The 17,551-nt window shown below is 25.7% G+C and overlaps 1 protein-coding gene across 1 annotated transcript; it reads right to left on the bottom strand.

Moving 5' to 3' along the window:
* Window positions 1–5,522: 5,522 nt before the first annotated feature.
* LOC107999420 (phospholipase B1, membrane-associated) lies at window positions 5,523–14,310 on the bottom strand. Its single transcript, XM_062077150.1, has 8 exons — window positions 13,845–14,310; window positions 12,138–12,247; window positions 11,692–11,896; window positions 11,340–11,516; window positions 11,099–11,258; window positions 10,829–10,988; window positions 10,513–10,664; window positions 5,523–7,610 (listed from the first exon to the last, which is right to left on the bottom strand). Exons 1-8 carry the CDS (start codon window positions 13,944–13,946, stop codon window positions 7,432–7,434), a joined length of 1,245 nt encoding a protein of 414 aa, XP_061933134.1. The 5' UTR covers window positions 13,947–14,310; the 3' UTR covers window positions 5,523–7,431.
* Window positions 14,311–17,551: the final 3,241 nt, after the last annotated feature.

Below are 17,551 nucleotides of genomic sequence, written 5' to 3'. Positions count from 1 at the left end.
CATTTGTTAATATACAGTACCTAGTGACACACATTTATTACGATTTGTGATGCAATATTCTATGAATGAAACAATGAAACCGTAGAACAAAGAGACTAAATATATGTGTAGATATAGATTCTATTGTAATTCTAATCTTGTCTGAATATTATTGATGGATGAAATGAAAGTAAAACGGACTATCTGAAATCAATATTTAGACTAATATCACGTAATAATATTCAATATTCCAATGATAAGATATTCTATTAATTTCAATTCGTAAAGTCAGAATATTGTAATAGATAATACTTTAAACGAGAATAAATTCAATTATACATAATTTTATTTTTATTTTAAATTAATATTTAATCATAATATTATATATAAATTTCTTTACTTTACTTCTTATATATAAATTATCATTAAGAATACATCAGATTAATATTTCCATTTAATTTCTTCTCCATTATTATAATAATGTATTTAAGAAATTTGTTTTTCAAAAATTGAATATATATCGTGAAATTTCAGTTCAAAACAAATCGTAGATCTATCTTCTCTTTGAAATCAGAAAAACAACCTTAATTAAATAACATTGATTTACAGATTGAACCATCCATTAATGTTAATGTGCTTACTTTTATGTAAAAATTACGCATGTATTTGATCGATTAGATATTCTATTCTCTTTCTCTTTCTCTCTCTCTTTTTTTTCATTTTTAAATGCATTCATTTCTTTGATATTGATAAGAAATTTATGATAATGAATAATGAATAATGAAGTAATAAAATTTACATATTATTATTTTGATATCATCTTCATTGATATATACAAGAGACTATATAATGTGGAATAAAACGAATATATATATATATATATCACTAAAAAAAAAAAAAGAAAAAAAAATGAGTTTATTTCCTGATATTTCAGATTTAGTATTCAAGCTTGACTCAATGTTTTAATTTTTTATTTTATTTTTCTTCGTAATTTTATTTGTAATCTCTTTCCAATTATATTTTTTAATTCCGTTCACGATCTCTCTTTTTAAATAATTTCTTTCTTTTTTTATATATATTTTCTTTGCAATGATTTCTTCTGTTCACGAAGAGATCTCTCTTCCCAAAGAAACTTTCGATTTGTTGTTTCAAAGTTGTTAAAATTGTTCGCGAATGTATCGAAAAAAAAAAAATAAACATTTGATATATCTTTACAAGTAAAAATAAATTTTATTCTCCGTCCGGTGTATATCATTACGTTTTTTTCGTTCGGGAAAAATGTTCGATTCGCTGTTGTACATTCTTTTGTGCGTCTCGTAGCGATAAAGAATATGCAAGATGCGTCACAAGAACATGTCTCGTGCGTGAATTTTACAAAATACTTCCTTCTCCATTGTTTGACGGCATACGTAAGTAAAGAAAGTAAATTGTGAATGAACATGAAAAGTTTCACTTCTTCCTCTACTCGTTTATTCTTTATGTAATTATATTTCCGTAATCCATTCATTGTTTGTTGAATTTGATTTATCGTTATGCAGTATTTATATAATACTATCAGTCTATTTTATTTCTCATTTCGTATTTTTGTAATAAAATTACTGTATTTTACTTTCGTTTCATTAAGTTGGATATTATAAATCCGTATATTTATATATATATATATTGGAATATTTTTGCTATTCTGAATATTTAAAAAAAAAATTAATTATTAAAATATTGTAAATAACTCTTTAGAAATGTTTCTTTAGCTATCAAGCGATACAAAGGTCAAAAGCTTTATAAAGAAATGGTTTTATCATGTTTTTCCTCCCCTATGATCTTCAATTTCAAAAATCAATTAATCAGAACGCGTGTTGTTTCAACTTATAGAATAAAGGAAAAATTCGAAATATCGAAAATATAATTCATCCTTCGTCAAAGATAATTGGTCACATGCTTATTTAGAAAATTCTCCTTCATTAACAGTGCTAATTCAATGTCATCTAATACGTGTGATATACGAACGAAGAAAGATGCATACTCGATTGCATAACTATCTGATATATAAATCCAGACATAAAATATATCATACGATAAGAAGGATTATATTACGATGCATCTGTAATTTCACTGAAAATTATCATTTAAGTTATGTATGTACAAATATATAGGATTATATCTATATAGGATTATATCTATATAACACATGTAGTTCATTAGTTACATCAAAGATAAGAAATAAGACGTGGTTTCTTTTTTCTTTAAAATTATCTACCTTCCGTTTTTTATTATATTAATTTTTCAGCGTCTTTTTATTTCGAAAAAAAAGAAGAATTGCAAAAACTGGAATAAATAAACGTAGAAATAGTTGATGCGTAATTTATAATAGGAAATGCTAGAAAATTTTCGAAGTAAGATTTTCCAATCCGATGCACACACTAATTGACATCACTATGCGTTATAAATTACGTTGATATTTTATAAATTATATAATTATATTTTATATATTTTGTAAATTATATATTTATTTAAAATTTTTTTTTCAATAAAATTTAATTATATTTGATAAAAAATATTATATCTTTTTGATGATCATTAACTTCTTTTTTCCTCAGTGGAAATTTCTTTCGACGTGCACAATTCGTACATTTTTAAAATTTAATTTTCAAAATTTCTTATATTTTTTTTAAAATTAATTTTTATTTTATAATTTTAAAATTCATATTTTTTGAGATTTTTATTTTTATGAATCAACAAATTTTATTGACACGAATACTAATATTTGATTTATCATTAATCCCTTCTTTGACGATTGACTATATTTAAGATTTAAGATTCTTGCAAATCTCTTGTTGGATTATTTTTAGATCTTGCGAAATGCTTAGAACCGAGAAGTAGATTCAGAAAAGCAGGAAATAACTGTCGTAAAAAAAATTAGCAGAAAGTGCATGACAAAATACATTCTATAATGATAGATGGAAAATAATTTTTATTGATTTGAATTAATCATTAATTTTTTTTTTGTTTTTTATGCAATATAATGACACGTGCGCAGTTTAGCGAATAAAAAAGCGAGTCATTTTTCAATTTTCAATGAGTTTCGTTTAAGCATTTATTTACCATGTAAAATTAGACTTAATAATCGAACATTAGATCAAAATTTATATCCAAATAATATTGATAATTAAACTAATTATAATTGCACAAAGATGATATTGTAATTTACAATCGTTTTTTGATTTTGTTATATTGCTTTTACGATAAAATTTACGCAATTATATTTTATTTTTATATAAAAAGTCGGAGAATTGATATAAAATAAAAGTTTACTCAATATATTTACAATATAAAACTTTATTTTGAATAAATTTCAAAAATTATTAAAAATTATAAAATGAAAATTCGTGGAGTAAATTTATATTGATTTCATTTGATTGCTATCATATCTTATAAAGTTTCATTTATTTTACTAATTTTTGTAATTTTGTTTAAATATCTAATAAATGTGTATAATCGTAATGCAGAATATTTTATCTTATTTCTTGTTTACCTAATATATAGAAATAAAAATTTAATATATAAACATTAAATGTAATATTTTTTCAATAATATTTATTAGTCTTAATATAAATGAGATTTTGTATTGAAAAAATACTCGAGATTTAAAAAATAAATAAAAAACATTTTTATAATCTGTTAACTTCGATTATATAATTATATAAATCTATATATATTGCGTATAGGTTGTATATTTGATATAAGATAATAATTTATTTTACATTTTTTTTGCATATATTTTATTTATAATTATATTTTTGGAATTGAACATAATATATTGAAATATATTTCTCATATTACGTATAACATACATGTTTCTTAGAAGCATTCAATAACGTTTGTTAATTTATGCATGCATTTTTTAAAATAAATCTTTTTTTCTCAAACACATTTTTATAACTATTTTTATCAAACGTTTCACAGAGAGCTTTGACAATATATTTATAAAAGAATATTATCTTGATATCTATAAATAAATTTCAACGCTGCGAAGAAGTATTGAATTACATTTTATTAGGTTAGTCGTAAGATTAAGTATTTCGTAGAAGATGAATATTTTTTTAAGTTGTTTTGATCTGACACGAGTGGAAGAAAGAAGATTCGTAATATCTTTGATACGTTTTGCGCGATGATAAAAGTAGGACAATCGTCGGTGAACCGTATCGTTACAAATTGCTTTTGTTGTACAATAGAAACGTTTTATACCAACTTTTCGCAATTCAAATATATCTGTTGCACAATATTTTCGATGAGTATTGTAATCGAATTCGCGAAATGATTCGTTGTCTGAGCTCTCTTATCAATTAATTATCTAGAAATGGCGACAGTCATTGAACAGATGTTTCGTAAAAATTTTCTATATATTAGATAAATCACCTTTTATATCGAATAATGCAAAAATTATGTGTAATTGCGATGAAATTGATAAAATTACACAATGCATTTTTTATTATTTTTTTTGTATTAAATATACAATAGATGAAAATATACATATAAACAGATATATCTTTCTAAGAATTAAAAATTATTTTTTAAAATTCCTTCCATTTTGATGTTTGAATAATAATTATTCATTATTTGTAATAAATTATTCCCTCTATTTATTATTATTATTATTCGGATAACATTTTTAATATCTTATAATTTTATAGCTGGACAAATTTATTAATTTTAATTTTGAGAAATATGATTTATTTATCGATAACCCGTTATTATTATTTCGAAGAAGAAGCGTTTTCATACGACGTCATCACGCTTTGAAGAAATTTAAAGAATTTGGTGAAGGCCATACCTTGGTCATCGACCGCGAAAAGCAGAAATCCCCATTAAGAGTTTTGATCCCAAGAAGGAGATAATAATTCATTGTTAAAAAAGCAAACAAAAGAAATCTCATTTTTCATGGAAAACACAAAGACAATGTATGCACAGGTAAAAATGTATTTTTTTATGTAAATGAAATATCTATAAGACGAATGGACCAACTATATTTACATTTTGCAACATAGTGTCCATTATTGATGTGATTATTGACAATGATAAATAACAAAGAAATATAATAAAAAATCAATGAAAAATAATATAATTATGCAATATTTTTTAAGATATGATTTTCAAATTTCTAGACATAGATATTCAATATAATAAATTTAACGTTAATATTAATATTCTTATCTTTTATTAATATTGATGTTTAGTCTATAATTTATTGTAATTTATTATAATTTATTTATAAATGGAATTAAAGTAAGATTCCATACGCAGAATGACGCAAAAATCAGGAATAACGAAATTTCGTGGAAAGTTTTGATTTTGAAAAAAATTTATTTGGAAATTGATCGAGTATACATACATCGTATACATTTAATCGATTTTTTTCCCAATCCTGTGATAATTATATTTTTGCATGTGATATACAGATCAAGATAGACAAAATTAGGATTTGGTTATTAGGGAGAAATTTTTTTTTTCTTTTATTAAAAAAAAAAAAAAAAAATAGAACGAAGAGATGAGTTACACATTTTAATTTTTATTTATTAAACTGCTACTGGTTATTTTTAATTACATATTTTTTTTACATTTTAATTATGCGCTTGTCGCAAAATCGCGAGATAATATGGCTTTCCGTTTCGTTAAACGGAGTTCGTGTAATTACGATCGCAAGCACACGATGATTACCGTTTGATTACAAAAAGAAAACAAATAATTATTTGCTTATGTAAATTTGCAAAAAGTTGAAATGACGTATGGAACGACGGATGAAAACAATTTTAAAGTCGGTTTCTTTTCTGTATTTTTTTTTTTTATTACGAATATGACGTTACTCATCTTTTGCATTTTCATTCGATAGAAATGAGTTACAAATAATATCCGGTAATTAAACATTTTAAAAATGTCAAATATTATTAACCAAATATAAAGAGAGAAAAATTGCTCATCGATGATATAAATAACGAATAAGAAACATGTATTATTCGAATGATAGTTTAAATCAAAACAGTGCAAATATCTTAATTCGAAATAAATTGAATGAAAACATATTAATTTGTCAGCAAGAAATAAATTACTATTATTCCTTACTTATATTCGAATAAAATTCAAATTATCATTACGTACATACCCGTTATTAATATAAATAATAAGTAACAAATAACTATTCAAGTGATAGTATAAATTACATTTATATATATATATATATCTTAATTTAAGATAAATTATTTGAATGAAAATTATAATCAAACAGAAATAAATAATATTATCTTTTATATTTATTCCATTATTTATTTCTACATATTTTAATTTTCCAATAATTGGATAGCTTCACATATGGATACAGTCATGAATGAGATACAAATTATGTGAAATGAGATTAACACTTCGAACGATAATCCCCTTTTTATCAATAATATAAGTACTTATTTATATAGAACGCTATGATAGCTTATTAGCGCAGTTTCGATTCGTTTTCATCGCTAATGGTCATCTTATCTTAAGAAGAACAAAGGTTTTAATAAAAAAATAAAACAAAAAAAAAACAAAAATTAGTTTTTCCTATTTCACTTAAAAAACACACTCATTATTGACATACTCTTCAATTATCGCAGAATATATTACTATAGACATAACACTACCGATCAATTTGTTCGGAATCGATTTATTTATTAAAATATAATTATATCGAATCTTTTGTTTCGATTTTTTTAATTTTAATTCATGTTTTACGATATGTTGATAGGAATTTTATTCGTTTTAATAGATTTTGTTCGAACAAACAAATTTATCAAAGATTTTACTATGTATCATGATTCACTGGATTCCTTTGATCATCGAAGTCAATCTACGTCACATCGATTAATATACTCGGATAACCGCTTTGGAAACACCATTACGTCTTTGACGGTGGTTTGGGATTAGGATGGCCAACATTCATCCATGAATTGAGAAAGAAAATTTAATGGCCAAAAATTTTATATTTTTTTATGGCCTCATTTTCATAAAACATTCGTGTATAATTTATATGCAAAATTTCATTAGAAATCAGAATTTTTTGCAATTAAAAAGATAAATTTATTTATGAGACAATTTTTCTGATCAATCATTGAATAATAATTGTATTTAATATATTAATAAAAAAACTAGCAAAATTCTGATCTGATACATTTCTTTGTTAACTTCTTCGATTCGTTTGATGGATTCAAAACCTTTGATCGGTAATGTATGTGCATAGTGATATAGCCATAGTGTACACAACATATCGGCTATTATACATATTGATATAAAGTCTGTCTGCATGAGAAAACACAAAATTTTCCATTGAAAATTTTCAACTTAAAAGAGTTGAAATTCTTGCTCGAGAACACGTGTTGGCAATTATCACAGGTGAAAAGTTTGCTATCGGTACTTTTTACATACTTTACGTTATCTGGCCATGATCCCATCTTGGCGCCCTGTCAATCGGAAACGTCTCGAATTCACGTTCGTAAAAATGTACGGAGCCTTCTCGTTCGGGCATAATAATCTTTCGAATACCTGTGGCAGTCCTCGTTCCGTTTTATTCCCGACTGGTTCCAGCATGTTGTTCCATAATAAATTCGCCCCTGAAGTTGAATTAATAAGAATAAGATTTTTTTATATAACTAATTTATATTATTAATCGAAGTTTATAATATAATTGATGAATGTGAAGGCGCGGATTCTTGTTTTGTATTTTTTTTTCTTTTTTTACGGTTTAACAGGTTTCAAATTATTGTTTTATTGTAAATTCGCCCCTGAACTAGGATAAAAAACGAATGACATTTCGCTATGTTCGTTATCGAGAAAAATCGAAGTTTATAATTTATGATTGCGGATTTCTATTTTGTATTTTTATCGTTTAACAGGTTTCAGCGTATTGTTTCATAATAAATTTGCCCTTGAAATCGAGTAAAAAACGAATGATATTTCATGATTATTGCGCGTTATCAAGAAAAATCGAAGTTTATGATTGACGATTGTGGATTTCCGTTAGAAGTAAAGTGCAATTAAATTCCGAGTTAAATTTAATTTTAAATTCCGAGAAAATTTAAATTTTCGATGAAATATCGTATTTTAAATGTTATTATTAGATGAAAGAAATATATATCTCAATATCTTAGAGATTCAAATTATAACAAAAAAAAAAATATTTTTATAAATTTATAAGTTATTCGGTAGAAAGAAATATGGAGACACGTAGTGAAGATTATACATATAAAGATGACATTACAATAGTATTAATGATCATTTATATCGCAAAATTATTTATTTGTTAGGAATTATATTTTAATATCAAAATTCAAATACTTCCTATATGAAAGACGCAAAATCATATTTATCTGATTATGTTTTTTTTTATTATATATGTAGTTACACATATTTACACATATCTACTTACATGTAGATAATAAAATTTATTTTACATAATTTATAATTTATAATTTCTGATGCAAATACATGATTGCATGCTCTTAATAATTGTAGAATAGACTAGATCTTATTGAATAATAATAAGCTTTTAAAAATATTGCATATTACACTTTATAAAATTGAAATAATATTTTTTATCTTCAGGAAGTATCGACTTCACTATTGCTAATTATTATTATTACTTTTTTTATATTATAAATTCATAGATTTTGATTACTTCCTCCTGCTAACTTTTATAATTTTGTATGTAATTTTTTTTTCATTGATTGGTTTTCATTCAATATGATATTGATTTTTTATTTCATATTATCTTATTTTATATTACTAGAATTTAATGACAATTTCCTGAATTATTGATTTAAATTTAAAAATGATTTAAATTTATTTGATCGATAATTAAATCAAATAATATTTAATTCATATATTCGATATGCAAAATAAATACGAAATTAAATTTTTTATGAAATTAACAGATGTATTAAATAATTTCTCTATTTTTATTATCAATATAAAAAATTAATATATATTTTTTTAATATAATAAAAAATAAATTTTATTTCCATTTCCATTTTCTTTTCTTGGCAATACGAAATAGTTCAGAATGTAATATCAAAAATATATTTTCAAAATTACTTGTATTATTTCCAATATTTTTTTTTATTTATTATGGAATATATTTTTTTATTTTAGTATCAGAATAAATTTTGAACAGAATATTTTAAAAATTTACCATAAGCTATATTAGATTATGTTTAAGTTTGTGTATTGCAATTTCCATTAATTATCTACATCAGTACGTTGCAAAAACACGATTATTCGTTCAATGTTATTACGTAGCAGACATCGAACGGACATAAGATATATTGTCTCATTGTCAGACCATTCTATATGCGTGTGCATGTATGTGTGTGACTTTTGATTAACTTCTCTTACAAAAAGTTTAACTACTTGACTTTGCTATGCCCGTCGTTAACTGATTTGTTCTTTCGTTTAGGACGAATGACGTAGAAGAGTCATAATGGCTTTTAAAATGTCAATTATTCGTTATTTTTCGGAGAATAAACAAGACAAAATGTTTAAATTGTATATAACTTCATAAGATTGTATTACTGATGCATTTACTACATTTCATTCTATAAGTTTATAAATTATTTGTTTAATAGTTGAAAAATTTTTTTATAAAATATCTAAATATAATTTAAAATATAATCTTTTCTTATCGATTGATAGATTTCATTAGTAGAATCTAAAAATATTAACTAATTGTACTTTAGAAATTCATGGTATTAAAAGTTATGCCACATGTGATATATATTCGATTTAAAATAGAATGAGATAGTAGCACTATTATGCGACAGGAATTGTAATTGAGTATAGCGATGGTAATGTCATATGCGATATTATCGATTTAAATTTAAATAAAATAACAGGATTATCGAGGCAACAGGAATTCTAATTAAATACATCGATCAAGTCAAATGTGTCATTATCGATAGAGATTAAAATAAAATAGTATTATTGAGGTAAAAAAAAATCATAATATCATCACTATAAATCAAATAGTTAGAATCAATTACATTTTTAATATAAGATTAATTATTATTTTCATTAATTTATAGACTATAGATTTGATATAGGACTTATTTTTGAGTTAGAATTGAAAAGAATAACTAAATTTAATATAAAATAATATATAATTAATTATTTTTTAATTCAATATATATCTAGATTTTAAAAAATATATAATATAATATAATTATTATATTATAATAAACATATTAATTATTTTAAATTATATATTCAAATAATTAAAGATTTATTAGTATACTTGTATTTAAATACTCGAATCTAATTAAATGAATACTTGAATATTCAAGACTTTATTTATGTATTCTTGAATAGAAAAAAGAAAATATATGCAAGCAATACGAAAATATACAAAAATATATATATATATATTTTATAGAGTTCCATAATTAATAAAGCTAATTTATATATTATAATATAATAAATAATAAAATCTATAATTTTATTATTTATTATTCATGTTCTTACCTAATGCATGTCCCTTTTGGCTAAAGTGAAAACAGTCATACGTTATCAGAGTAGGATCAATTGATTGAGCTTTCCTTGGATCTGCGTTTGGTGCATTGAATAATTTACTAAATGGTTGCAATACCACTGTGAAGTCCGAAGATTTGTCATATCTGAAATAAAGAAAAAAATTCTACCAAATAAAATGATATATTACCCACAATTTTGTTATGTTATATTTTTTAGATAGTTTTTTTCTTTTTTCTTTAATATTTATTTCCTGTAATCTGTCTTACCAATTTAATTACACTTAATTATTTATCATGCAAAAACATACCTTCCCGAATATATTAAAGCTTCGATGGCTTGTTGATAAAGATGCGACATTTTCGAAGCTTCGATGTCTGGTCGACTACCTTTGTGCAGGCAAGCACAGTAAAATGTGTGCAATATGCGACATATGGGACTTCGTGGTATTCTAACGGAAACCGTAACATCTGCATACAAATTGGAACAATTTAATTACTTAGTGTTCAAAACGGATTCATAAGATACACGAATAACGCATAAATGTCTTTTTCAAGTGTTTCAATTCTTCAAATATTACCTATAGCCGGTACAACATTGACCAATGTACGAGGTAAAACAAATTTTAAGTAATCCAACGTTCTTCGTAAATGATGAGCATATCGAAGGGGAGAAAATTGTTCAGGATTGAAGCATTGTGCCGAGCAAATATCATTTGCGCCAAAAAAAATTGTAATTAGCTGTAATTCGTAGACATACATTCCAATGATTCATCTTGCATTTCTAATTATTGTGAAATACATATCTCACAATATAAGTACCTTCCATTGCTTCATTACATTTATTTTCGGATTGCTTTTGATCCTTTGAACGAGAATTCGAGCTTGTTGAAATGCATCTTCCGTGGCCGCGACGGGGAAGGCGATATTTAGTTTCGCATTCGTTGAAATAAATTCACCTGTACCCGTTGAATATCCGATTAAATTGGGATTGAACACCTGATGTAATAGAATAATAATACGCAAGTTCTATAGTTGAATTTAATAATAATAAGAAATAGAATTACAAATAGAATTCATAAGAATTCATAAGAAACTTATACATAAAATTTTGAAATAATTTTTTCTAAATTAAATTGGATTTAAGAAAAAGAAAAAAGAAAAAAAAATATACCTTCAATAAATTAGGAAGAGTTAAGAACTGTCTCCAATCACCTTGACCACCTATACACCAGCTAACGCCACGTGCTTCTATAAATGTTCCTATTGCGTAGTCCTCGAGAGCTCCACTTCCTGCGACCAATGAATCGCCTAGACTACCGATCACGTCTATGTCGCCAGGTCTTAAACGATGTACATTGTTAGGCGTTGATGGTGATCTGAAAGAACACAGGAATTACAGATTTTTGCGTTTCTGCAAAAGAATTTTAAAAATATATTTGATAAATCATTAAATATTATCAACTTTTAATTTCAATATCGTCAAATATTAATCGCTATATTATATTTTTATTACTTGAAAATGGAGATATTTGAATTATTCTTTGCATCGATTTTTTTATATATAATCTTTTGCATTTTAAGATTCTTTATTCATAAATTTAATTAAAATTATATTACCTTCCAAATTTTACATTACACGGAAACGGAATGTATTCAGGAATATGAGGTTGATTTCTTGTGCCACTATACAATACAGGATACGTAATTCCTTTTTTATCGACATCGATCTAAAAAAAATTATCATTTTTATAATAATTTGTTTTTAATACATTCGTAATATAGATTTAAATAAAACGCTTGAATATATTATAATTACAGAATTTTATAGAAAATTTCTTTTATTTGAATTTTATTTTATCTAATATTAAAAATTGAATAAAATATTACTTATTAGTTATTTGTTAATATTAAACAAAAATTTAAATGCTATATAATTAACTTTTGTTTAATCAGCAATTTTCTTTGAGAGGCTTCTTTGCTTTCTTTTTTTAACATAAAATATATATATATTAGTTCTTTAGCTTTCATTTTTTGTTAGCATAAGTAATATGTGTACATTGTACATATATTAAGTAGTCAATAGACGATTTCACACCAAAGTTTCAAAATTAATCTTAATTTTAACTGTTTAGTCTTCAACAAAATCTACAAGTATCAGCCTTGATGATTAAAAAACTGATAGTCAAAAACATTCCTTACGATCACGAAACCTGTATTATTTCCGTGTGGCACTGTATCTGATACAAACACAGTGTTGAATTTTATTCCTCATCGTCATTCTCTTTCGATATCCGCAGTATAAACACAATGGTGTTTGTAATTTCATTAAAATTTTATTCTTCGTCGTCATTCCCTTTTTACATCACGTCTTGTACACTGTTCAACTTTGTTAAAAGTTTTACTCGGTTCACTGTTCGATGTCCACGGTATCATATTCAAGCACCATACCGTTTTATCCTTCATCGTCTTCATCTTTTTCCGGTATCCACGTCCGGTACAATCACAGCACCAAGTTCAGGAATATGAATCCTTGGCCATTGTCCTTTATCGTTAAGCGAGCGCCGATTTAACACACGATACACGTCGCCACGTTTGCTTTCTTTCATTTGCATTCAACCGTCTCGCGTGGCTTAAATACCATCGCAAATAATTTAACCGTATCCGTGCACCAAAGTGGGCCGACTAAACGGGATCGACTAGTCTCGCGGATCTCAACGAAAAGAAAAGTACAGGCCTTTCTCCGATTCCTCTCGCCATGCAAATCACTTTTTTCACTTTACTGTCCGTCCAGTTTTCCGGCTTCACGTAAAATGCAAATGGTAATTTCGCGTTAACGTAATGCTGTGTAACATGATCGAAAGAGAAATGGAAATAAAGTGGTGTAAACGAATGTCTTAATTAGCATGACAGATATTATTTTGTGGAATAATTTAATAGCAGTATGATGCAATATATTTTCCTCGGTTAAAATTTTATTATCAACGAGATTTACTTGATAAGTAGAATTCTTAGAATTCTTAGAAGGAATATTAAAAATAATTGATATTTTTTGAAATCATTTTGATAATATGATTTATAGAAAATTTAATTCGTTTATTTAATCGTTTATATCTTCTTTGTGATCGTTACGACATCTCGTCTCTCAATCAGAATTGTAGTTTATTATATCATTAAATTTATTATTATTAAGTCATTTGTTAATATACGTATGTATTCACATGTTTATTAGTAAGTATTTATTAGTAATAAAATTAGTAAAATAGGCATATGCCCTGAAAGATTAACGAGAATAATTCAAGTAAGGCTCTTACCCAAAAGACTCACCCTTCCTGATTGAAATATGCTTCGTACCAAGTCCTTGAATGAACTTGTGACCGCAGGCAATAAGATCAAGATTAACGACAGTCGCATCGTTTCTATTCTCATCGTAAGGACGAGTTGAATGAAAATTTTCTTAAAAATATCGTTGAACTTCTCCTGAAGTTTTCTTCCAAGATTTATCGTGACTCAAGATTTATTACAAGCGAAACTTTCTCTTCTTTCCTCGTTTTATCGATGCGATTTTTTTCGTATTGCCGAAAACCTTGAACGTGAGCTTTCCTCAACCATGTCCTGGCATGACCGCCAAAGGGGATTGAAAATTTTATTACATATTTGCCATTATTTCTCTACGCACTCACGCGTCCATTCAAGATAATTAATATTTTTATCTCTGAACAATCTCTTGAGAGTCAATGAGTAATATTTGTGCAATAGATTGTAAATGAATGTAGCGAAGTGAGCATTTGTCCTTTGTCTAGAAAAATTATTAAAAATTTTTTTTTTAACAAAAGTATAAAAATTATAAATCAGTGATTTTTCTTTGGGTGTTTATTTATCTTTATCTACTTAATTATATTAGTAGTAGTATCTGTTTCTATTTAATTCTATTATCGATGAATAAATATTTCATAGATTTTTTTTCTTTAAATCCTTTTTTTTTTGATCTGTTATTAAAATTTTTGAAGTAATACATATTATACGTGTTTTATATTATTTGTATATTTTTCATAATTTATGCCTGTCGTTAATTTTTTTATCACTGCCAGAAATCGTTATCGTAATAACCGGAATTCTGTATTTAATCTTGCATATGTTTGCGTATAAATTCTAGAGATATATAATTGATATTATATAAGTCATAAATAAAACATGTTTAATTTACGTATAATATATATATATATTTCCAGTTTAAGTAATTCATATGTTATCGATTAAGAGGAATTGCAAAATTTATTTTATAGTATAGCAGAACTTTTCATTTGTAGATTATGCATTAAAAAAAAATTGTAGAATCTAAAAGAAATAATTTTTTTTTAATACTATAATATTATTTATTTATTCTTTTTTTTTTTGATGGAGTGAAATCAAAATTTATTTTATACTTTCCTCCGAAATTTCAATTTATGTAGCTTCAAATCTTATAAATCGACACAAAGAAAAAAAGATTGAAAAAATTTATATATATTTATGATATAGATAAGAGAGAAATTAAATAAAAATGCAAATACTGTTTATATTGTCCCAGATTTTTATTTTATTTTCAATTTTAAATTTTGATATTTCGCACGATTTATTCGAGAATTAATAAAATATCCGACCCGAATTCTTTTTTCCACTTTTCACGGTATAAATTTTGCTTTTGATGGTAATTCCGTGCGATACAAAAATCCACGTCAATTGCAATACATACACGAGAGAAAAGTGTCTCCAAATAATAACATCGATTTATAAAAACAGCTTTTTAAAACCGTTTTTAAAAAAGAGATTAATTTGAATAATTATAAATTGTATACCGTTAAATTTAAATACCGTTTGAATCCAAAAAATTATCATTTAAATTTAATAATCGAGTCTCGACTGCCGTTACGTCTTACGACAATCATAAAACTATTCATACACTCGATTAACATTTTCAATAGTACATTAGAAAACAGCGTGTCGCGAAATTACCAGAACGAACCCCAGAAGAAAAAGATGTGTTTTGTAATTTTGTCGCTTTCACGTGCTCCACGCACGATTCCATTGTTTGTAAATAAAAAAAATTGCCTTTACAACTTTTTTTTTCACCCCGTTCCAAGTATCTCTTTCCCGATATAAGTGTACAATCAATTGCCGCATCCTGGTCGTAAAATTGAGATCGAATTATGCAAATCACGCTTCGCTTAGCGTAATCTCTCCCGAATGTTTGCACAACATTCGACGCTTTTCCCTATCGGATTTTCTAATCCTCGAAATGGCGACACTTCGACCACACTTTCGGAAGATGAGATGTAGCCGGAAGTCGAAGATCGAACAATTTAATTTCGAATGCATGCCGCGTATAAACTTTCCATTATTCTTGTACGAAGTGGCAGTTCGCGAAATTCGATGAATCGATAGTCCGGGAACAATAAGGATGGAACAGCAACACCGTTCGAACGGTATTATCTCAGATTGAAACGGAAACGCGCGTTAACTTTCGCCGGCCATTACAACTTTAACAATGTGCGCTTCATTTGTCGTCGTGCCTGTCGTTCGAATATCTTCTTTTTTTTTTCTTGTCACGTGTGCGATCAAATTTTCAAAAAAGAGAAAATTTGGAATTGGAGATATAAATATGTATAGATACGTTGATTTCGGTTTTATCTAACTTTTGTTAAATATATAATAAATATAAATAAATCGTAACACGAAATCTAGATAAAATTAATAAGAATAGTAGAAAGTAATAAGAATAAAATAGAAAGTAAGATTCACTCATAGGAAATTTTCTTGAATTTCACCTTTTTTTTTTTATAGAATTGTGAATTGTCGAGAAAATTTTTGAGAAAGATTTTTTTCTTTTTTTTTTCTTGTACATTTGGAACATTATAGGAGGAAAATGGTTGTCGCACTTGAAAGAGTTAATCTTTGTTGAGAAATAAAGTAGTGTGAATAGTGTACAGATAGAAAATTGTTGAGAAAGATTATTTTATTACAAAAAAAAAAAAGAAAAAAAAATAACTTATAAAATATCTTCAAGTCGAAGTATTTAAATCATTCTAAGTACTTATGGCGGAAAGCCATAAGACGATCTTTTAGACATAAATTTTCACGTGTCGTATATATTGTTTGAGTATGCAAATTTCATTCAAAAATTTTAAAAATATTCGCATATACTGTATGAATGAATTATGTAAACAGTGAATTATATTCGAACGAGGATTTGATTTTAATATATTTTTACTTACAAATTAACGAGAAATACAACTAGCAGATAACGTTTGAAAACTTCTCGGGACATCAATGTGTTGCTGTCATATCATCTAAAATCTTATCACTTATCACATCATTCAAATCAAATGATTACTTCATTTTCATTTATATCCTAATTTCGAATATACAATTTCCCACTATACATTATTTTCATTCAAACCTTCGATGAAAAAGTAGATCATTTTTTTTTATTTAGCAATTTTTATCAAGCACTTCTTCCCTGCTTTTTATTTTCTTCGTGGAAAATAATGCAGTAATAACGAATCACACACACATATATGCATATATATATATATATAAGAAGAGAAATTAGCACTAGAAATTAACCTTAGTGACACTGACAGAAGATGGAACAGAACATGAATGAAGACAGTCGAAGAAACGTACACATATCTATCGATAACCCCTCTACTTACTTTTCTACTAAACGAAACACTTGAGTTCTTTCGTATTCTTTTACGGTAGTAATCGTACGTGAGTAAGAGTGGTGAGGCCAAACTCTTGCCACCATTCACATTGCTAATAGAGTGGTGATATTAATATCATGGAACGATGTCAATAATATGTTATTTATTTATGAAGAAATTCTTTTTCATTTCTCGGATCTGAATAGATATATCACGATATAATATTCTATTTTATAATATTCTTAACTTATCATTAATGATAAGTGATAATCAGAGTCATATTCAATTAGGGAACTAGATTCGAGTTGAATAGCTGATAAATAATTGATGTATTCTAGTTTTTTTAGA

This window comes from Apis cerana, linkage group LG7 (assembly GCF_029169275.1).
Source record: "Apis cerana isolate GH-2021 linkage group LG7, AcerK_1.0, whole genome shotgun sequence".
Classification (NCBI taxonomy): domain Eukaryota; kingdom Metazoa; phylum Arthropoda; class Insecta; order Hymenoptera; family Apidae; genus Apis; species Apis cerana.
Note: the sequence above shows the minus strand (reverse complement) of the source record. Positions and strands in the feature narration are given on the sequence as shown.